Source organism: Vicugna pacos, chromosome 35 (assembly GCF_048564905.1).
Source record: "Vicugna pacos chromosome 35, VicPac4, whole genome shotgun sequence".
In the NCBI taxonomy this organism is placed as follows: domain Eukaryota; kingdom Metazoa; phylum Chordata; class Mammalia; order Artiodactyla; family Camelidae; genus Vicugna; species Vicugna pacos.
In genome coordinates this window covers 15,157,038-15,171,171 of record NC_133021.1, presented here as the reverse complement: position 1 = coordinate 15,171,171, position 14,134 = coordinate 15,157,038, and the positions used below count along the sequence as shown (strand labels likewise).

Genomic DNA, 14,134 nt, shown 5'->3' with positions numbered 1-14,134 from the left:
ATACTGAAGAGGTGCAAAATCGTGTGTATTAATGCAGCTCCATTTGAAGCAAATAAGCTCAAGTGTGAGATGTTCATTTTTGAGGTTCTTTGAGCTCTAATTAATGCCCTCAAATGGGATTTGAAAAATGCTGCCTCTTAGCCTGACTGTTGTGACTGTTAAGTCTGGCTTTAAAATGAGGTTTAGTCAAGGTATATTTCTTATTAATACACTTTGATAGCAATTATTTAATGGTGTAATTAAGCAAGATTCTACAGCTTTTATCTTATAACACCAGGTGAATTTGTAATACTCTAATTTGGAACTGAATCCTTTGGTTCTTTACTGGCTGTAGAAAGGAGAATCTTTATCACCAGATTTTAACTTGAAGGTAAAGGAGTGTTGGGCGTACTGAGGGCACCGTCAGTAAACCGTTCCTGAGGGCACTGGTTGCTGGGAGTATAAAGAGAGAAAGCGTGTGCCTCAGAGCGTGGACTAGACATCCTAAAGCTAGCTTTGCACTATATTAATTTATAAAGAGCATTTCCAAGGTTGGTTTTATTAGTTTCAGAAATGTTTTATCTTGCTTTTGTCTACAAACTCATTGTAAGTGTTTCATAGTTAAACTACAAAGTGTGTCATGATCGCTGGGTCTTGTCGGCACCCGTGGGGATGGCTGGTTAGTCAGGCGAACCTCTGAGACCCTTTACGATGCACTTTGGTTCTGTCTAGGTTAGGGCGAGGCAGGAAAGTTTCCGTGTTCCATGTGCCAGTCCCGTCGCATTTGTCGTGTGGAGGGGTTGGTGTGTTTGCTCACAGAGGAGGGTGCCCACAGGAGGGAAGGGTGCTGAGCGTCACCCCCATGACTAGGCGGACTTGGAGCAACCCCTGAAGGACTCACCGAGTCCCGGCTGGCACCGTGATGTTCTGCTGTGAGGTGGTCAGATGCTGCCGGTAGCTTTCTTTAAACTTCTTTTTGAGAGCACGGAAGGTCAAGTTTGAAACACAGATAAAAGCTTTACGTATATTACGTCTGGCACATCGTGCTGAAAGTATGTTCGCGATTGAATTGTGACAAAATGCGTTTCCTTATTTTTCAGGTTTATAAGGAAGTTGAGGTTTTGCCCTTTTTACATTTTAGCATCATTTTCTCACTGTAATTATGCACTAGCTCTTTTAAAGATGTGAACTCTGTGTTTATGGTCTGACATCCTACATTCAATCCAAGGAAGGAGTTTTTAAAATTTCAAAGCTAGGTTAATAGTTTTTTTTTTTAAGAGTTTAGGAAAGTTTAATAGGGACACTGCTATAGGCAACAGCAGGCCCACAGGCGAGAGGTGCCTGTGTGAGGCTGTAAACAGAATGTTAAATTTAATAACATCAACAGAAGCTACAAAGGCGAGTACTCCGGGCTGTGTTTGTATGTGGGAGTTAAATCGAAGATGTCACTTTAGTAGCATCCACTGGTGTTAATTGACCTGACCCTTCAGCAAGGGTGTCTGTTGGCAAATAGGAGATGAGGAATGGAAGTACGCTTTCTATTTTCATATTGAAATGTATATGAGAGTGTTTTTGGTCAGTGATTTGTATTTATAAAGTCCAAATTGATATCATTCAAAATGATAATTTCTGAGTTTATACCAAAAGTCAGATTTGCAGGGCCGTGGATTGGGGGAGAATATGGCCTGATGTGAGTGAGCAGAGCTGGGCTCCAGTTTGCGCAGTCTTCATCAGGAGCTTGCATGCGTGTTTCCTCACCGGTACAACCAAGAAATGTGCCACGTGGGCTGTAGTCTCTCCTAACACGAGCTTTCCTGTTACGTTTTTAGTATACTGAGAGCCACATGAGTTGTGTTGTAGTAGCTGAAAATAATGTGATTCCTCTTTTCTTTTTTACAGTTTGAATTATTTTACAGCCAGCATTTCAGTGGAAGGAAACTTACATGGTTGCATTATCTTTGTACAGGTAAAATGCATTTAAATGATATGTAGTTTAATGGAACTTACCTGATGTGTTAAAAATTTGGAAAAAGATTTCTGTATAGTCTCGTTATAGTTTTTTTTCTTCCCTGATTACAGTTTTTAACCTTCTCTTCATCTTTCTGGTTACCATTAAAGCAACTAATAATGACGTTCAAGTGCAGCACTTTTTAATAGTATTTTATGGTTATGCTGCTTCTAAAGGAAGTTTCTGAATCTTACAATGGTTTATTACATTCCTGTAGCAAGCCACTTTTTATAGATATTAAAACCCAGACTTGATGAGTCAGATATTCCTGAAAACCTGTTTTCTCTAGATATGCCAGGTCGCCTCAGAGATTTCCCGAACTACTGCAGCATCACAGGGAGACCCGCCCTCTGATTTTTATTTGTGGTGCTGTAGTGAACGGCAGTAGAAGACACTTTCCCAGAATGTCCCAGTAAACTTCCAGTACTTTCCAGTTTTACGAAAGTTTCATCAAAATCTGATTTCCTTAGCTTTTTTCTGGAGCAGTGGGGTCACTTACTGGAAAGTAGGATTAATACCTTAAATGCCTGGAGACTGTGTGCAGTTACTCTAAGCTGCCTGAAGCTGTTATTGGTAAAGAAGACACTCTGATCTTACCTACTTTCGCTAAAGCTATGCTTTGAAGCGTGCATTGAGCCAGCTTTCCCTTTGTGTAAGAAGACAGTGTGACTGTGTTAACGTTTCCAGAGACGGTACAGGAAAATCAGAGCAGTGCCGTAACTTCGCTAGGAAGTTCACTCACCTGAGAGAAGCTTCATCTGCGTGGTCTCCCTGAAGTGCCATCAGTTGATTACTTTACACTTAGACTAGGACGTCCCAGTTAGTCTAGTCAGTGATACATACAGTACATTTTAATTAGTACATGGTAACACACATTATGTTAAGTTTACTGAACAAGTTGGGCGTTTTATGTTTTCAATAGTTTGTGAAATAGATGTTCATCGACATTCTTAAGTGGTCACTTAGGAGCTAGCCTTGAATTTTACATCTATTGTGAGTTTTTTCTGTTCTCATTTAGTGTATATAATTGACTTTAAGGAAAAAACATCCCTGGACCGGTGCTTTAATGTACTTGAATTAAATTTACTTTTACTTCCTCTAAATATCTGTCTTGGGGAGTTTAAACTCTCTTCATAACAATCAGTCTGTTTCCTGAAGTGATTTTGATGAGGGACTCACTCTTTTGATGTTTGGCAACTAGGTGTACGGAGGATGAAAGAAAAAACTATGTACATAGCTTCTGCCATTGGGATTTGGCCTGAAAACTGTTAGCAGTAATGCCTAAGCAGGAGAGAGAACAACTTACCTTTCTCTTTGCTGAAGTAAATTCCCAAACTGGTCCGTAATAACCAGATTTTGGGAGCTCTTTCCTTTGTTTTGTCTTGTTTTAGTGTCTTGTGTCTGTGTCTTAGTTAAAGCCAAACAGTTTCTTCCTTTTGAAAAGAGATGTTAACCTTGTAAATTTATTTCTTAATTTGAATCACTGAAAGCACTGAAAATACCTGTGATCTTATCAGTGAAACTGTTGAGTGAAGTTTTATTTTGTTTTTGTATGTATGTGCGTATATATGCATGTATTCATTCATTCATTCATTCATTTAACAAAAGGACCTCAAGCAACACCTGTGTTTAGGGCTCTTGCTGCAGGGCGCCTGCATGTGTCCTGAGGCTCCTGGGCACCTTTAAAACGCTGGCTCTGAGCCTAGACCCATCACTGGGAGTTCTCTTTCTTGAGAACCTCTCTCTTATAAAAGTATGTAATCAGAATTGCTCTTTCCCAGTCCATTTCCACATTCCCAAGTATTTCTGTATTGTAAGACGAGCTTTGCAAATGGTTGGAGAGAGGCTGTAAATTTGGAGAAATTTAGAATCAGAAGATGTATAGGGTTCTGTCTGCCTCCTAGCTTTGCGATCTTCAGCAAGACGCTTAACTTTTCTCAGCCTGTTTCCTCATCTTTATCTTTATAAAATTCACTTATCAATTCAGAGAGCATCTTCTGTGTCCCAGCTACTTTTGCATGCCGAGCAGACAGAGCCTTCACCCCCAGACAGCCGACGTGCAGTAGGAGGACCTAAGTGTTTTGACGGTGCGAGGGGTCGGGTGTTTCGGTCTCCAGGCCCAGGGTGTCCTGTGTCACAGAGTGCTGGGGCAAACAGCTGCTGGCGAGGGGAAGCTTCTGCGCTAACACCTCAGTTTGGTTTTCAGGGTTGAGTAGGACTGAGTCAGGTTAGGCAAAGAGCAGCGCTGGGAGTGGATGGCCGTCAGAGGTGAGCATTTTAAGAAGGAAGTAATCTGCGGTACCAGACATGACAAAGATGAGAGAGATGCAACCCAGGGGCTTGTGACAAGGACGCTGGATGGAATTGTTCTCAGAGAACAAGAGATAAAGAGATATGAATGGGGAACCCAGAAATTATTTCAGCATCTGGATGTGAGTAGTTTCACTTGTGCCAGAGCAAGAAGCTGCAGGTGTGGCTGAGACAGTGGAGTGGTGGCCGGAGGGTGACACGTGCACGTCGCTGCACAGGTGTGGGGTCTCTCTTTGTCCCCGTGAGAATCTCGCCGTGTTGCCACACATGCCCGAAACAGGAGCGACTCTCTGTCGTTGACTGAATTTTCTGTTCGGTTTCCGGTACTTTCACAGCTAAGATTATGAGGGGCTTTGGGATTCTCTAACATCCAGGTCACACTCAGACTTCCGTGTTTGTCCTCACAGTGACTGCGGGTCTTAACCGTCACCAGAGATGCCCTTTCGCACTTGACCATGGTGTCTCCCCCGAACCCCTCAGCCCTCCTTTCGCTTTTCTGAGGGGACCGGACGGTCATGTCACAGAACCTCCAGCGTCTGGGTTTGTCCAATTACTTGGTTGCCGTGTGTTTTGTTTGTTTTCTGGCCCTGACTTCCTGTGAGGTGGGAGTCGGGGCCCAGGGTTGGATCACAGCAGGTGAGCTGCAGCTGGCGGCCACGTCCTCAGCAGCCCCATGTCCTGAGGCTGCGGTAGGGTAGAGGCTGGTGCCAGGCTGTCCCGTCATCCAGAGGTGCCTGCGTGGTCCGGGTGGCGCCCCCCTTTTGAGGAACTTGGCCCTCTTCAGTGAGCAGGTGACCCGAGGGGTGACTCTGAGATCCCACGCAAATGCCCCTCCAGGGACAGCTTTACCTGGTGGTTTAGACCCACCGGGGTCATGCGTGAATCAGTTGTGTCTCCCCTCGTCGCAGGTCGGTGGCATTCTGTCGTACACTCGGCAGCTGGTAGCTGACCGTCTTCTGTGAAGGAGAGCTTTCCCATAGAGACTCGGTTGCTGACCGGGTGCGGCGAGGAACTCGGATGGGTCTGCCGGGAGGGTCCTGCCTGCCCTGTCTCTGTTGCTGGAGAGTGTGCCTCAAGTGGTGTGCAGTGTGCCTGTCAAAGCGCATGTGTCAGGCTGGGAGTCTCTCAGAGGTCGTCCCCCATCCTGGGGGTTCAGGGACCTCTTTGTCATTTTCCTTCTCTGCTTATGGGGCAGGAACTAAATGCATCATCCCGATTTGGGGTTTCCTTCCCTGCCCCCAGTGGTCCTCCACCCTTTCGCCAGGGTTTCCAGCTGTGAGGTAATAAGAAGATGGTGCTGAAAAAAGTGGGAGGAGATCCGTGTACCCCCGATAGCGAAAACTTACTGCAAAGTAGCATCAAAAAGGCATAATACAAACAAATAAGTTTTCCTCTTTTAAGGGCTGCAGATGGACTTGGTGCCAGGAGCTGATGCTTTGACTCCTAGCTTGCACTGTCTCCGATGCCCACTGGGCTCTGGCGGCAGAAGCCTTGTTCTGCAGCCACGGTGACAGCTCGGTGGCGGTCTAGCTGTCACCGTGGCGCTCCATGCATTAGTGTGTACCTGTTTCTGGGACAGGATTAAGCAGTTGTTGCATAAGTGATATCATGCAGTTTATGTGGTTTTTTTCACCTCTCACCACTTTTCCCAAACTTAAACTTTGAGGTGAGGACCTTAAAGTGCTCTTTATTGCTGGGACAGCCCTACTGACAATGCTCCACTTAAACTCCACATGACCTGGATAGCCCAGTCAATACGGTAACCCTCCTTTCATGGAAACTCAGAGATTAGGAGTTTTTTCTCTAGGTGTTTCTATCCAAACAATTTTGAAAAATATTTTTGAGTATCTTTTTTTTTTTTAACAAATCAAGGCGTAGTGCCAATTAGAATAGGCATCTGTGTGGTGTTAATAGGTTGGAGAATTGACTTATATTCTTTAAAAGCTCTAATTACATAATGAATTAAATATATATCATTAAACAATAGAGCACAAAATCTTGATCAGAGTTACTAATTACCAACAGGGAGAATGCAGCCTCTGGGGTGAGTTCATGTGAAATACAGCTCCCTCGAGTTACCAGGTAGAGCCCTAAACCCAAATTTCATGCTGGTTTAGCTGGTAGTTCACTCGCAGCCTAGTAGTGCAGGGTGTGTGAGAGAGAGAGTGTCACTGAATCATGGCTTTATGCTGCAGGAGGCATCTTTTTGACCTGCATGAACTGTCTCTTACATAGTATAAGCACAGGCCTGTGTAGCACGCTTTTTCAGAGCGCGGCCCCTGGGATGGGCAGGGGTGTGTCTGCTGGAGTCGGCATGTCTTCTGGGCTCAGGTGGTGTAGAGTCTGGAACATTTGTGTTCTGTCAGCTGTTTCAGCAAAGTAATGGATCTGCGCATTTGTCTCTGTTCCCATTTGTATTTGCTCCTACAAAATTACTGATAAGAAGAATGTCATTTATGAGACAAAATAGCATCTCTTTACTAAGGCAGCAGTGATGGTTTAGACGGGGCCGCCATGCACGTGTCCTTGCGTGTGCGGGAACCTTCCAGGGGTAGACCAGAAGCACACGAGAGGCAGTGCTGGGAGCAGGCTGTCACGCTCGCCTTCGTCTGTGTCCGTTTCCATCTGTCTGTCTGTTTCTGTTCCTGCCCCCACCCCCTCACTGGTTTTTTTGCCCAGATCTTAGCCTTCCCATTAGTATTTAAAGACATCATTTACGCCTGCCGGCAATGGTATGACAGCTTAACTGTGACTTCTGCTACACACTCAAAACTGATAGCCCTCCCTCCCCCAGCCCCTACTACTGGCAGGAATAGCTGTTGGACGGTTTCATGAGTTCTTCAGTTCACTCTTTCAAGAGAAAGCATCTGATATAAACAATTACTACTCAGATGATTTTGGTGTGTTTCTTTGAACGATCACCTTATTGTCACAGTCTTGTTTTGATTGTAGGTGAAGTTAAAATGAACTACCTAGGCAAACCATACGTGGCCATGGTCACCACATACCAGATGGCAGTCCTTCTTGCCTTTAACAACAGCGAGGCTGTCAGCTACAGGGAGCTTCAGGACAGCACGCAGATGAGCGAGAAGGAACTGACAAAAACGATCAAATCCCTGCTCGACGTGAAGATGATCAACCACGATTCAGAGAAGGTACGGGAAACCAGCTCACGGGGCGTGTGCAGTTCTGCAGGAAGGTTGTCTCTGTCGACGCCCACTGCACTTGGGGGACTTCTCCAGGCTCCTAGCGGCAGTGGGCGGGACGTCGCAGAGGCTCTGTGGTCAGAACTCGCGCGCCCTGCGACTTTATGGTTTGATTTTACTTGTCCTGTACTGCGACACTTTACTGAAAAGTTATTCAGGAACTGACTCCAGACGGATTCTGGTTGAGTTTTTAAACCGCCGTCTGTCACAAACCTTTCTGGTTTCTTTCACATGTTCAGTTGGTGTGTAATTACACGGCTCTGTCACAGGAGACGACCGCCCTCTGGTGTCCATGCGCCTTTAGTGCCCGTCTCCGTCTCAGAGCCCCTCGCGCTCCCGCCCGCGGGCTTCAGGCCTCAGCTAACCCCCGTGTGTGTGACTACCTGTCGTGGGAATAGCATACCAACAGTGGATCCTGTTTTTCTCTATAACTTTTTACTCTCGTAACACATTCTTGTTGTTATACTGTATCTTAGATACTTCTAAATGGTTAAAATAGCAACAGATATGAACACATATGAGTTAAATCTCCTGCTTCAAATTATTGTGCCTGTTAGAAAAAATTCTTGTAAATGAAGTTTCACTTTTATTTTGGTTCACGGCCTGCCGCCTGTCTGTCACCAGTTCATTTTGCTAACATCCCAAGGTTGTGATGGCTTTTGTAGCCTGTAATTGAACTAAATGGCATTTATGCTGAAGTTCAGGCTTTTCTTAATTTAGAGAAATGATTAATTTTTCTACTACAGAATATTAATAGTATTAAATTCTTAATATTAAGGTTTTACTTAAGGCAGTTAATTAATGATTAAAAGTTTCTAAGCTTTAAGTTTAAAATTTTAAGCTTAATTAAGTACTTAAAAAGTTGGTAAGTATTTTTCTAAAACATGTTATTTTTGCTACCCAGAAATGTACAAAATAAATACTGATTGGCTGTTGACGCTGTAAATTTAAACATGAAGCTGGCATTCCTTAGCAGACTTTCTTTGGTTGTTATTGAGAAAGTGCCATCTGCCGAGTCCTGCTGGTGGAGAAATTCCACCATGTGACATGAGTGGCTCTCTTCAGTCCGACAGAGCAGTTGTGATTCTGAAAGCTGGCCTAGCAGCTCCCACGTGAGGACGGCCCCGGCTCCTGAACAGAACATGCACTGGGGAGTAGTGTTGGCGTCACGGAGGGTCATGGAGAGGTGACCCTCGTGTGCCACTAGAAACAGCCAGCTTCTGTAGTCAGGTTGTTTTTAGTTGTTTTGTTATTGCAGTGTTCAGAAAAAACATTTGGTTGTTCAGTTTTTCAAAATGTGACTGAAAAATTATGAGCCTTGGTGTTTCACTCAAATTAAAATGTTCCAATTGTTTTTGTTTAAGCCCTCGAGCTTGACTCTCGTCTTACCCGACGGTAACATGTATATAACAGCTGGGCCAGAAAATAGCTGTTTTCAAAATCGAAGCTGATTAATTCTATCAAGTGTAAAATTAGAAAAGAATTGTTTGTTGCTTCATTGTTTGACAGAAGACAATTATTTTTCTCTTAAATAACATATATAGTATAAAAGATCCTGAGAGTGTAGTCTCTGCTTGATCGTTATTTAATTTCACACATATTTTTGCAGAGTTGTTATTTAGAGATTTTATTTTTTATAAATGTAAATGGATTATTTTTAATTGTAGGAAGACATTGATGCAGAATCTTCATTTTCACTAAATATGAACTTCAGCAGTAAAAGGACAAAATTCAAAATTACTACATCAATGCAGAAAGACACGCCACAGGTGAGTGCTTTCTGACGCCGGGTCCCGGGAGGCACCTGGTCCCCGGACACTGCAAGTGGTGACACCGCGACAGAAGTGGAACTTTGCTCGTTGAAATTATGCCGCGTCTCCTCTGGTTTATTCTGTGCACTTACCAGCCTCACACACCAAGTCTCTGCCAGTATCTGAGATTCTAAAAGTTGGGTGTAGTGAGTGTCTAAGGAAGAGGTGTCATACGTCAGTCCTATTTGCTCTTTTGTTTTTGTTTTTTCTCAGTTTTATTGAGATACAGTTGACGTACAGCCCTGTAAGGTTTAGGGTATGCAGCATAACCACATGATGTATGCACTTTGTGGAATGACTGTCTCAGCGAGTTTAGTGAACATCCATCTTCTCATGCAGACATAAAAGGAAAGAAATAGGAAGAGCATCGTGATGAGAACTGCAGGGTGTCCTCGCTCAGCAGCTTTCTTACCTAACGCACAGCAGCGTTAATTTTATTCACCGCACCCTGAACGACACCCCCAGGACTCATTTCTCTCGTAACTGGGAGTTTGTACCTTCTGACAACCTTCATCCAGCCCTCTCTGCCCACGCCCTGGCTTCTGGTCACCACAGATCTGACCCCTTTTTCTCTGTGTTTGTTTGGTTTTAACATATAACTAACTGACCCACCATACTATGTTAGTGCCAGTCACACAGCACAGTGATTCAGTATTTCTGTGCTCTGACCCCCTGACAAGTCTGGTTACTGTCGGTCACACACAAAGATCTCAGTTATTGACTGTATTCCCCACATTGTCCATTTCATACCCAGGACTCATTTATTTTACAGCTGGAAGTTTGTACCTCTGAATCTCCCTCATCTGTTTCACTCACTTTACTCCCTGCTTCTCTCTGGCAACCACCTGTTTATTCTGTGTGTAACTGTTTTGTTGCATTTGTTCCATTTGTTTTGTTTTGTTTTGTTTTAGATTCCACATATACATGAAATCATGCAGTATTTGTCTTTCTCTGCTTGACTGATTTCACTTAACATAGTCCCCTCCAGGTCCATCCATGTTGTTGCAAATGGCAAGATCTCATTCGTTTTTATGGCTGCATAATATTCCATTATATACATACCACAACTTCTTTATCTAGTCATCTATTGATGGGCACTTATATTGCTTTGATGTCTGTTATTGTAAATAATGCTGCTGTGAACATAGTCATATTTGCTCTTAAGCTGTATTAAAATGTATAAATCTGTATTCTTTCCTCATATTTCTACCTTGAGTAGTAATGTAGTCTCTTACAGTTTTCATTTGAAAAATAGGGAAAGTTTTATGACACATTTCTTTCCAAAAAAAAGTTGTTGAAACGCTTCTCAAACTTTTGTGTGCAAATAGACCACGTGGGGATTGTGTTAACATTAAGACTGTGAGCTGGTCGGCCAGCAGGGAGGGTCCAGCACAGACAAGTGAGTCTGCCCCAGGCATGTCCACTGTTGCTTCCCTCACTCAGCAGTGATTGTCATTCCGGGCTGGCCTGTTGGTTTCCCTGAGTTTCCCGATTGCCTCCTGTGTGCGCCCCGTCCTGGGCTCAGAGCTGGCTGTGAAGGTACGAGGGACGTCAGGCCTCTTTGGGAACTCGCTCCCCCATGGAGGCAGATGTTAATTAACTGCTGTTAAATTTGAACCCCAGAATGTTCGAGGTCTCATTTTCCTTCAGGCTGATGAATAATGGTTTGTAACATCAGTCGTACCCCACCTTTGAAAAGCTGTTGTGAGGCCCCTGGGAGTGTGGCCTGCCTCTCTGTGCCTCCCCTCGTCTCTCCTGGCCTCCGTGGAGAGAGGACCCTCTGGCCCACCGCTCCTGCTTGAGAGCAGGGAGCGCGGCGCAGCCCTTGCCCCTGAAGCCTGACCGGCCCTTGGAGCCGGTCACTGAAGTCTGCGGGCGTCGTGCCCGAAGCCTTCACTCGCTGAGCGGACCAGCGTCTTGGGAGCCACTGCTCAGGGCACTGGGTCTGCCTTGGTCTCTGTTTACAGCGGTGTTCCTCTTGTGCGTGTTCCTCTTGTGCGTAGCTCTCCAGCTGTGCCCTGAGACACCGTGCCGGTGCTTCTGGTAACGGTTGTGTGACATTGGGCAAACGGTTGTATAACTTGGTTCTCGGTATTGATTGGAGATTTATTTAAACCCGCAAATAGAGTGAGTTAAAAGCGAGTACGAGGACTTAATGTCTCATTGGCCTTTTTCCCCCCATGTGAAACAGGAAATGGAGCAGACGAGAAGTGCCGTGGATGAAGACCGGAAGATGTATCTCCAGGCCGCCATCGTCCGCATCATGAAGGCGCGGAAGGTGCTGCGGCATAATGCCCTCATTCAGGAGGTAAAGGGGCGTCGGGGTGTCAGGAGCAGGGAGGGTTCTTTGTGAAGATGATACAGAAATAACAAGACGCCCAAGGAGCATAAGGAAATGCCCCATCACTTAATTAGAGCAGTGCTCGCTTGTAATTTCAGTATGTAATTCGTGTGTGAATTTACAAGTCCAAGCCTCACCGGTTTGAGTTCTCTGTGCGGTTACTGAAGGAAGCCGACTGCATCACTCACTCATTCCCTGAGTAGACGGGCGTCTGCTGTGCAGAGAGCACGGGGCTGGCGTTGGGGTGCAGAGCAGCTCAGGACGGGGCTGGAGTTGGGGTGCAGAGCGGCTCAGGACAGGACTGGAGTCCGGGGTGCAGAGTGGCTCAGGTGGCTCAGGACGGGGCGGGAGTCGGGGTGCAGAGTGGCTCAGAACGGGGCTGCTACCCTTCTGGAGTTCACAGTCCAACAGGAAAGAAATGCATTATTGAGATAATACACAAGTAAATGTAAAATTGCATTAACATGCAGTGAAGAAAAGCTGTAGGGACCTAAGATCGTGTGTAGGAGTCTTGCCCTAAGGATGCTGGGGACGCTTTCTTGAGCAAGTGTTACTTTGGCCGAGAGCTGGAAGTCGAGGAGGGGCCAAGGGGAAGCTTGCAGGTGTGTGAGTGTTTAGATTGGTTGGTTTGTAGTTTAGTTATGTATCAGTATTACTTGATTGTGCTGTACCTGTGTTCTGCATTTTAATTCCTTCAGCTCATATTTGTTAGTTTGCATTAAGTTGTTTTCAGTCATTACATCCAAAGTGAGCTGATTGCTCGGCGCCCCCGCGTGAGGACAGCAGTGTAACGGGCGGGTCTCCCTCCTGCAGGTGATCAGCCAGTCCAGGGCCAGGTTTAACCCAAGCATCAGCATGATCAAGAAGTGCATCGAGGTCCTGATAGACAAGCAGTACGTGGAGCGCAGCCAGGCGTCGGCGGACGAGTACAGCTACGTGGCGTGAAGCCCGCACCGCCGGCGCCGTGTGCGGTAGTTGCGTCGCCCTCCGGGTGTCCCCGGGGGAGAGAGCAGGCCTGTGCCTCCATAATTTGGTCATTTGGCAGCCCCTGTTTTTCTGCTGTTTACAACATCACCAGTGCCACGTCCCGAGCGTCAGAGAAAATGCCTAGAGATATTTCAAGTTCATGTCATTATGACATTTCTTAAAACTTTATTAAAAAAGAACGAGTGAAATATTGCTGAAATGTGGAAATTTGGTTGGGTACCATGCTTTTTCTCGCCTTCACGTTTGCAGTTGATGTGTTTTTTTTTTAATGTATCTTAAAGGACATACGATAAAAACTTAAATATTGTAATATGACAGATAACCTAATAATTGTATCTACATTAAAATGACAAACATGATATTGCTGCTTGTCAAATAAAAAAAAAAATAAAGAAATAGAACGCCTTTCCCATGTGGCTGGAGTATCACACGAAGCACCACATGTAAGCGCTCGTGAGGCGTCAGGCACAGATGCAGCCGTTTTGTGTTTGTGCCTGGGCGGTTTAACTCGCTGTGCGCCTGCCTAATCCTGCTTGAAAAATGTCTAGATTACTGTTCTCAAGTGCCCAAAAGGGGGTTCAGCAGGAAGAATGTTTTGTTTTTATGGATTGGGGTACCTTGGATGCGAGCGATTTGAATAGCGAGGGTTTCATTCCATCAAGAGTTCCTGGGGGTCCCCTGCTGTGCCCCGGAAACGAGGGACGAGAGCGCGTCCGGCCTGCGTCTGGCTCAGGAAGAGCGGTTCTGAGGCTGGCTTCTGTTTTCACAGTCCGTCAGCCCTGGGGCAGGCTCACCCTGCCTCCGCTGCCCTCCCTTCGCCTCTCTGGGTTATAGGGGCACCTGGGGTACCTGCCTGCCCACCACCCTCCCACCCGCGTGCCCGTGCCAGGTTCTGGCTCCGCGTCACAGGCGTCCTTAGCAGTGCGTGGCCTGAGTACCTTTCACAGTTCTTATCCGTGTAGTGACTCACGCCGCGGGCCACTTACATACACATGAAGGTCTGTTAACTCTGTTTACTGAATGTGTCAACAGCCCCCGTACATTTTTTTTAAGCTGGGATATTTTAAAGCGTATCCCACGTGAATCATTTCACCTACAACACTTCCATTTACAGCTCTCACAAAAAAGGCCTTTAAATAAAAACCATAATAACCACAGTGGCATTGTTACACTTAAATAAACAGTAATTACTTAATATCATCTAATATGTGGTCCATATTCAGATTTATCTTATTGCTGCAAAAATGGCTTTTTCAATTGGTTTGGTTGCGCTTTTTCTAACTCACGTCTCTTAAGTGTTTTAAAAAATCTGCTGGGTTTTTTAATGACTTCTGTGCCGTAGTTTGCATTTTCCCTGTATTCCCAGAGAGGAAATGATGGCAAACTAAGTAATACTGTGCATCCACTGTCAAAAGCAAACCTTTGTTTTGATGAATTGTTGGTAAAGTTTTCCAAATTAATTTCTTTTCTCTTAAATATTTATGTATGAATG

The 14,134-nt window shown here is 45.2% G+C and overlaps 1 protein-coding gene across 5 annotated transcripts in view; it reads left to right on the top strand.

Annotated features, from left to right (window-relative positions):
• CUL2 (cullin 2) overlaps positions 1–13,047 on the top strand; it is a 74,364-nt gene extending 61,317 nt beyond the window's left edge. For all 5 annotated transcript variants that reach the window (XM_072955471.1, XM_072955472.1, XM_072955473.1 and 2 more), the window contains 5 exons: positions 1,879–1,945; positions 7,250–7,452; positions 9,171–9,272; positions 11,506–11,622; positions 12,469–13,047. In XM_072955471.1, coding sequence (XP_072811572.1) covers positions 1,879–1,945; positions 7,250–7,452; positions 9,171–9,272; positions 11,506–11,622; positions 12,469–12,600 — 621 coding nt within the window. In that variant the 3' untranslated portion in view covers positions 12,601–13,047. The remainder of the gene's footprint in view (positions 1–1,878; positions 1,946–7,249; positions 7,453–9,170; positions 9,273–11,505; positions 11,623–12,468) is intronic.
• Positions 13,048–14,134: the final 1,087 nt, after the last annotated feature.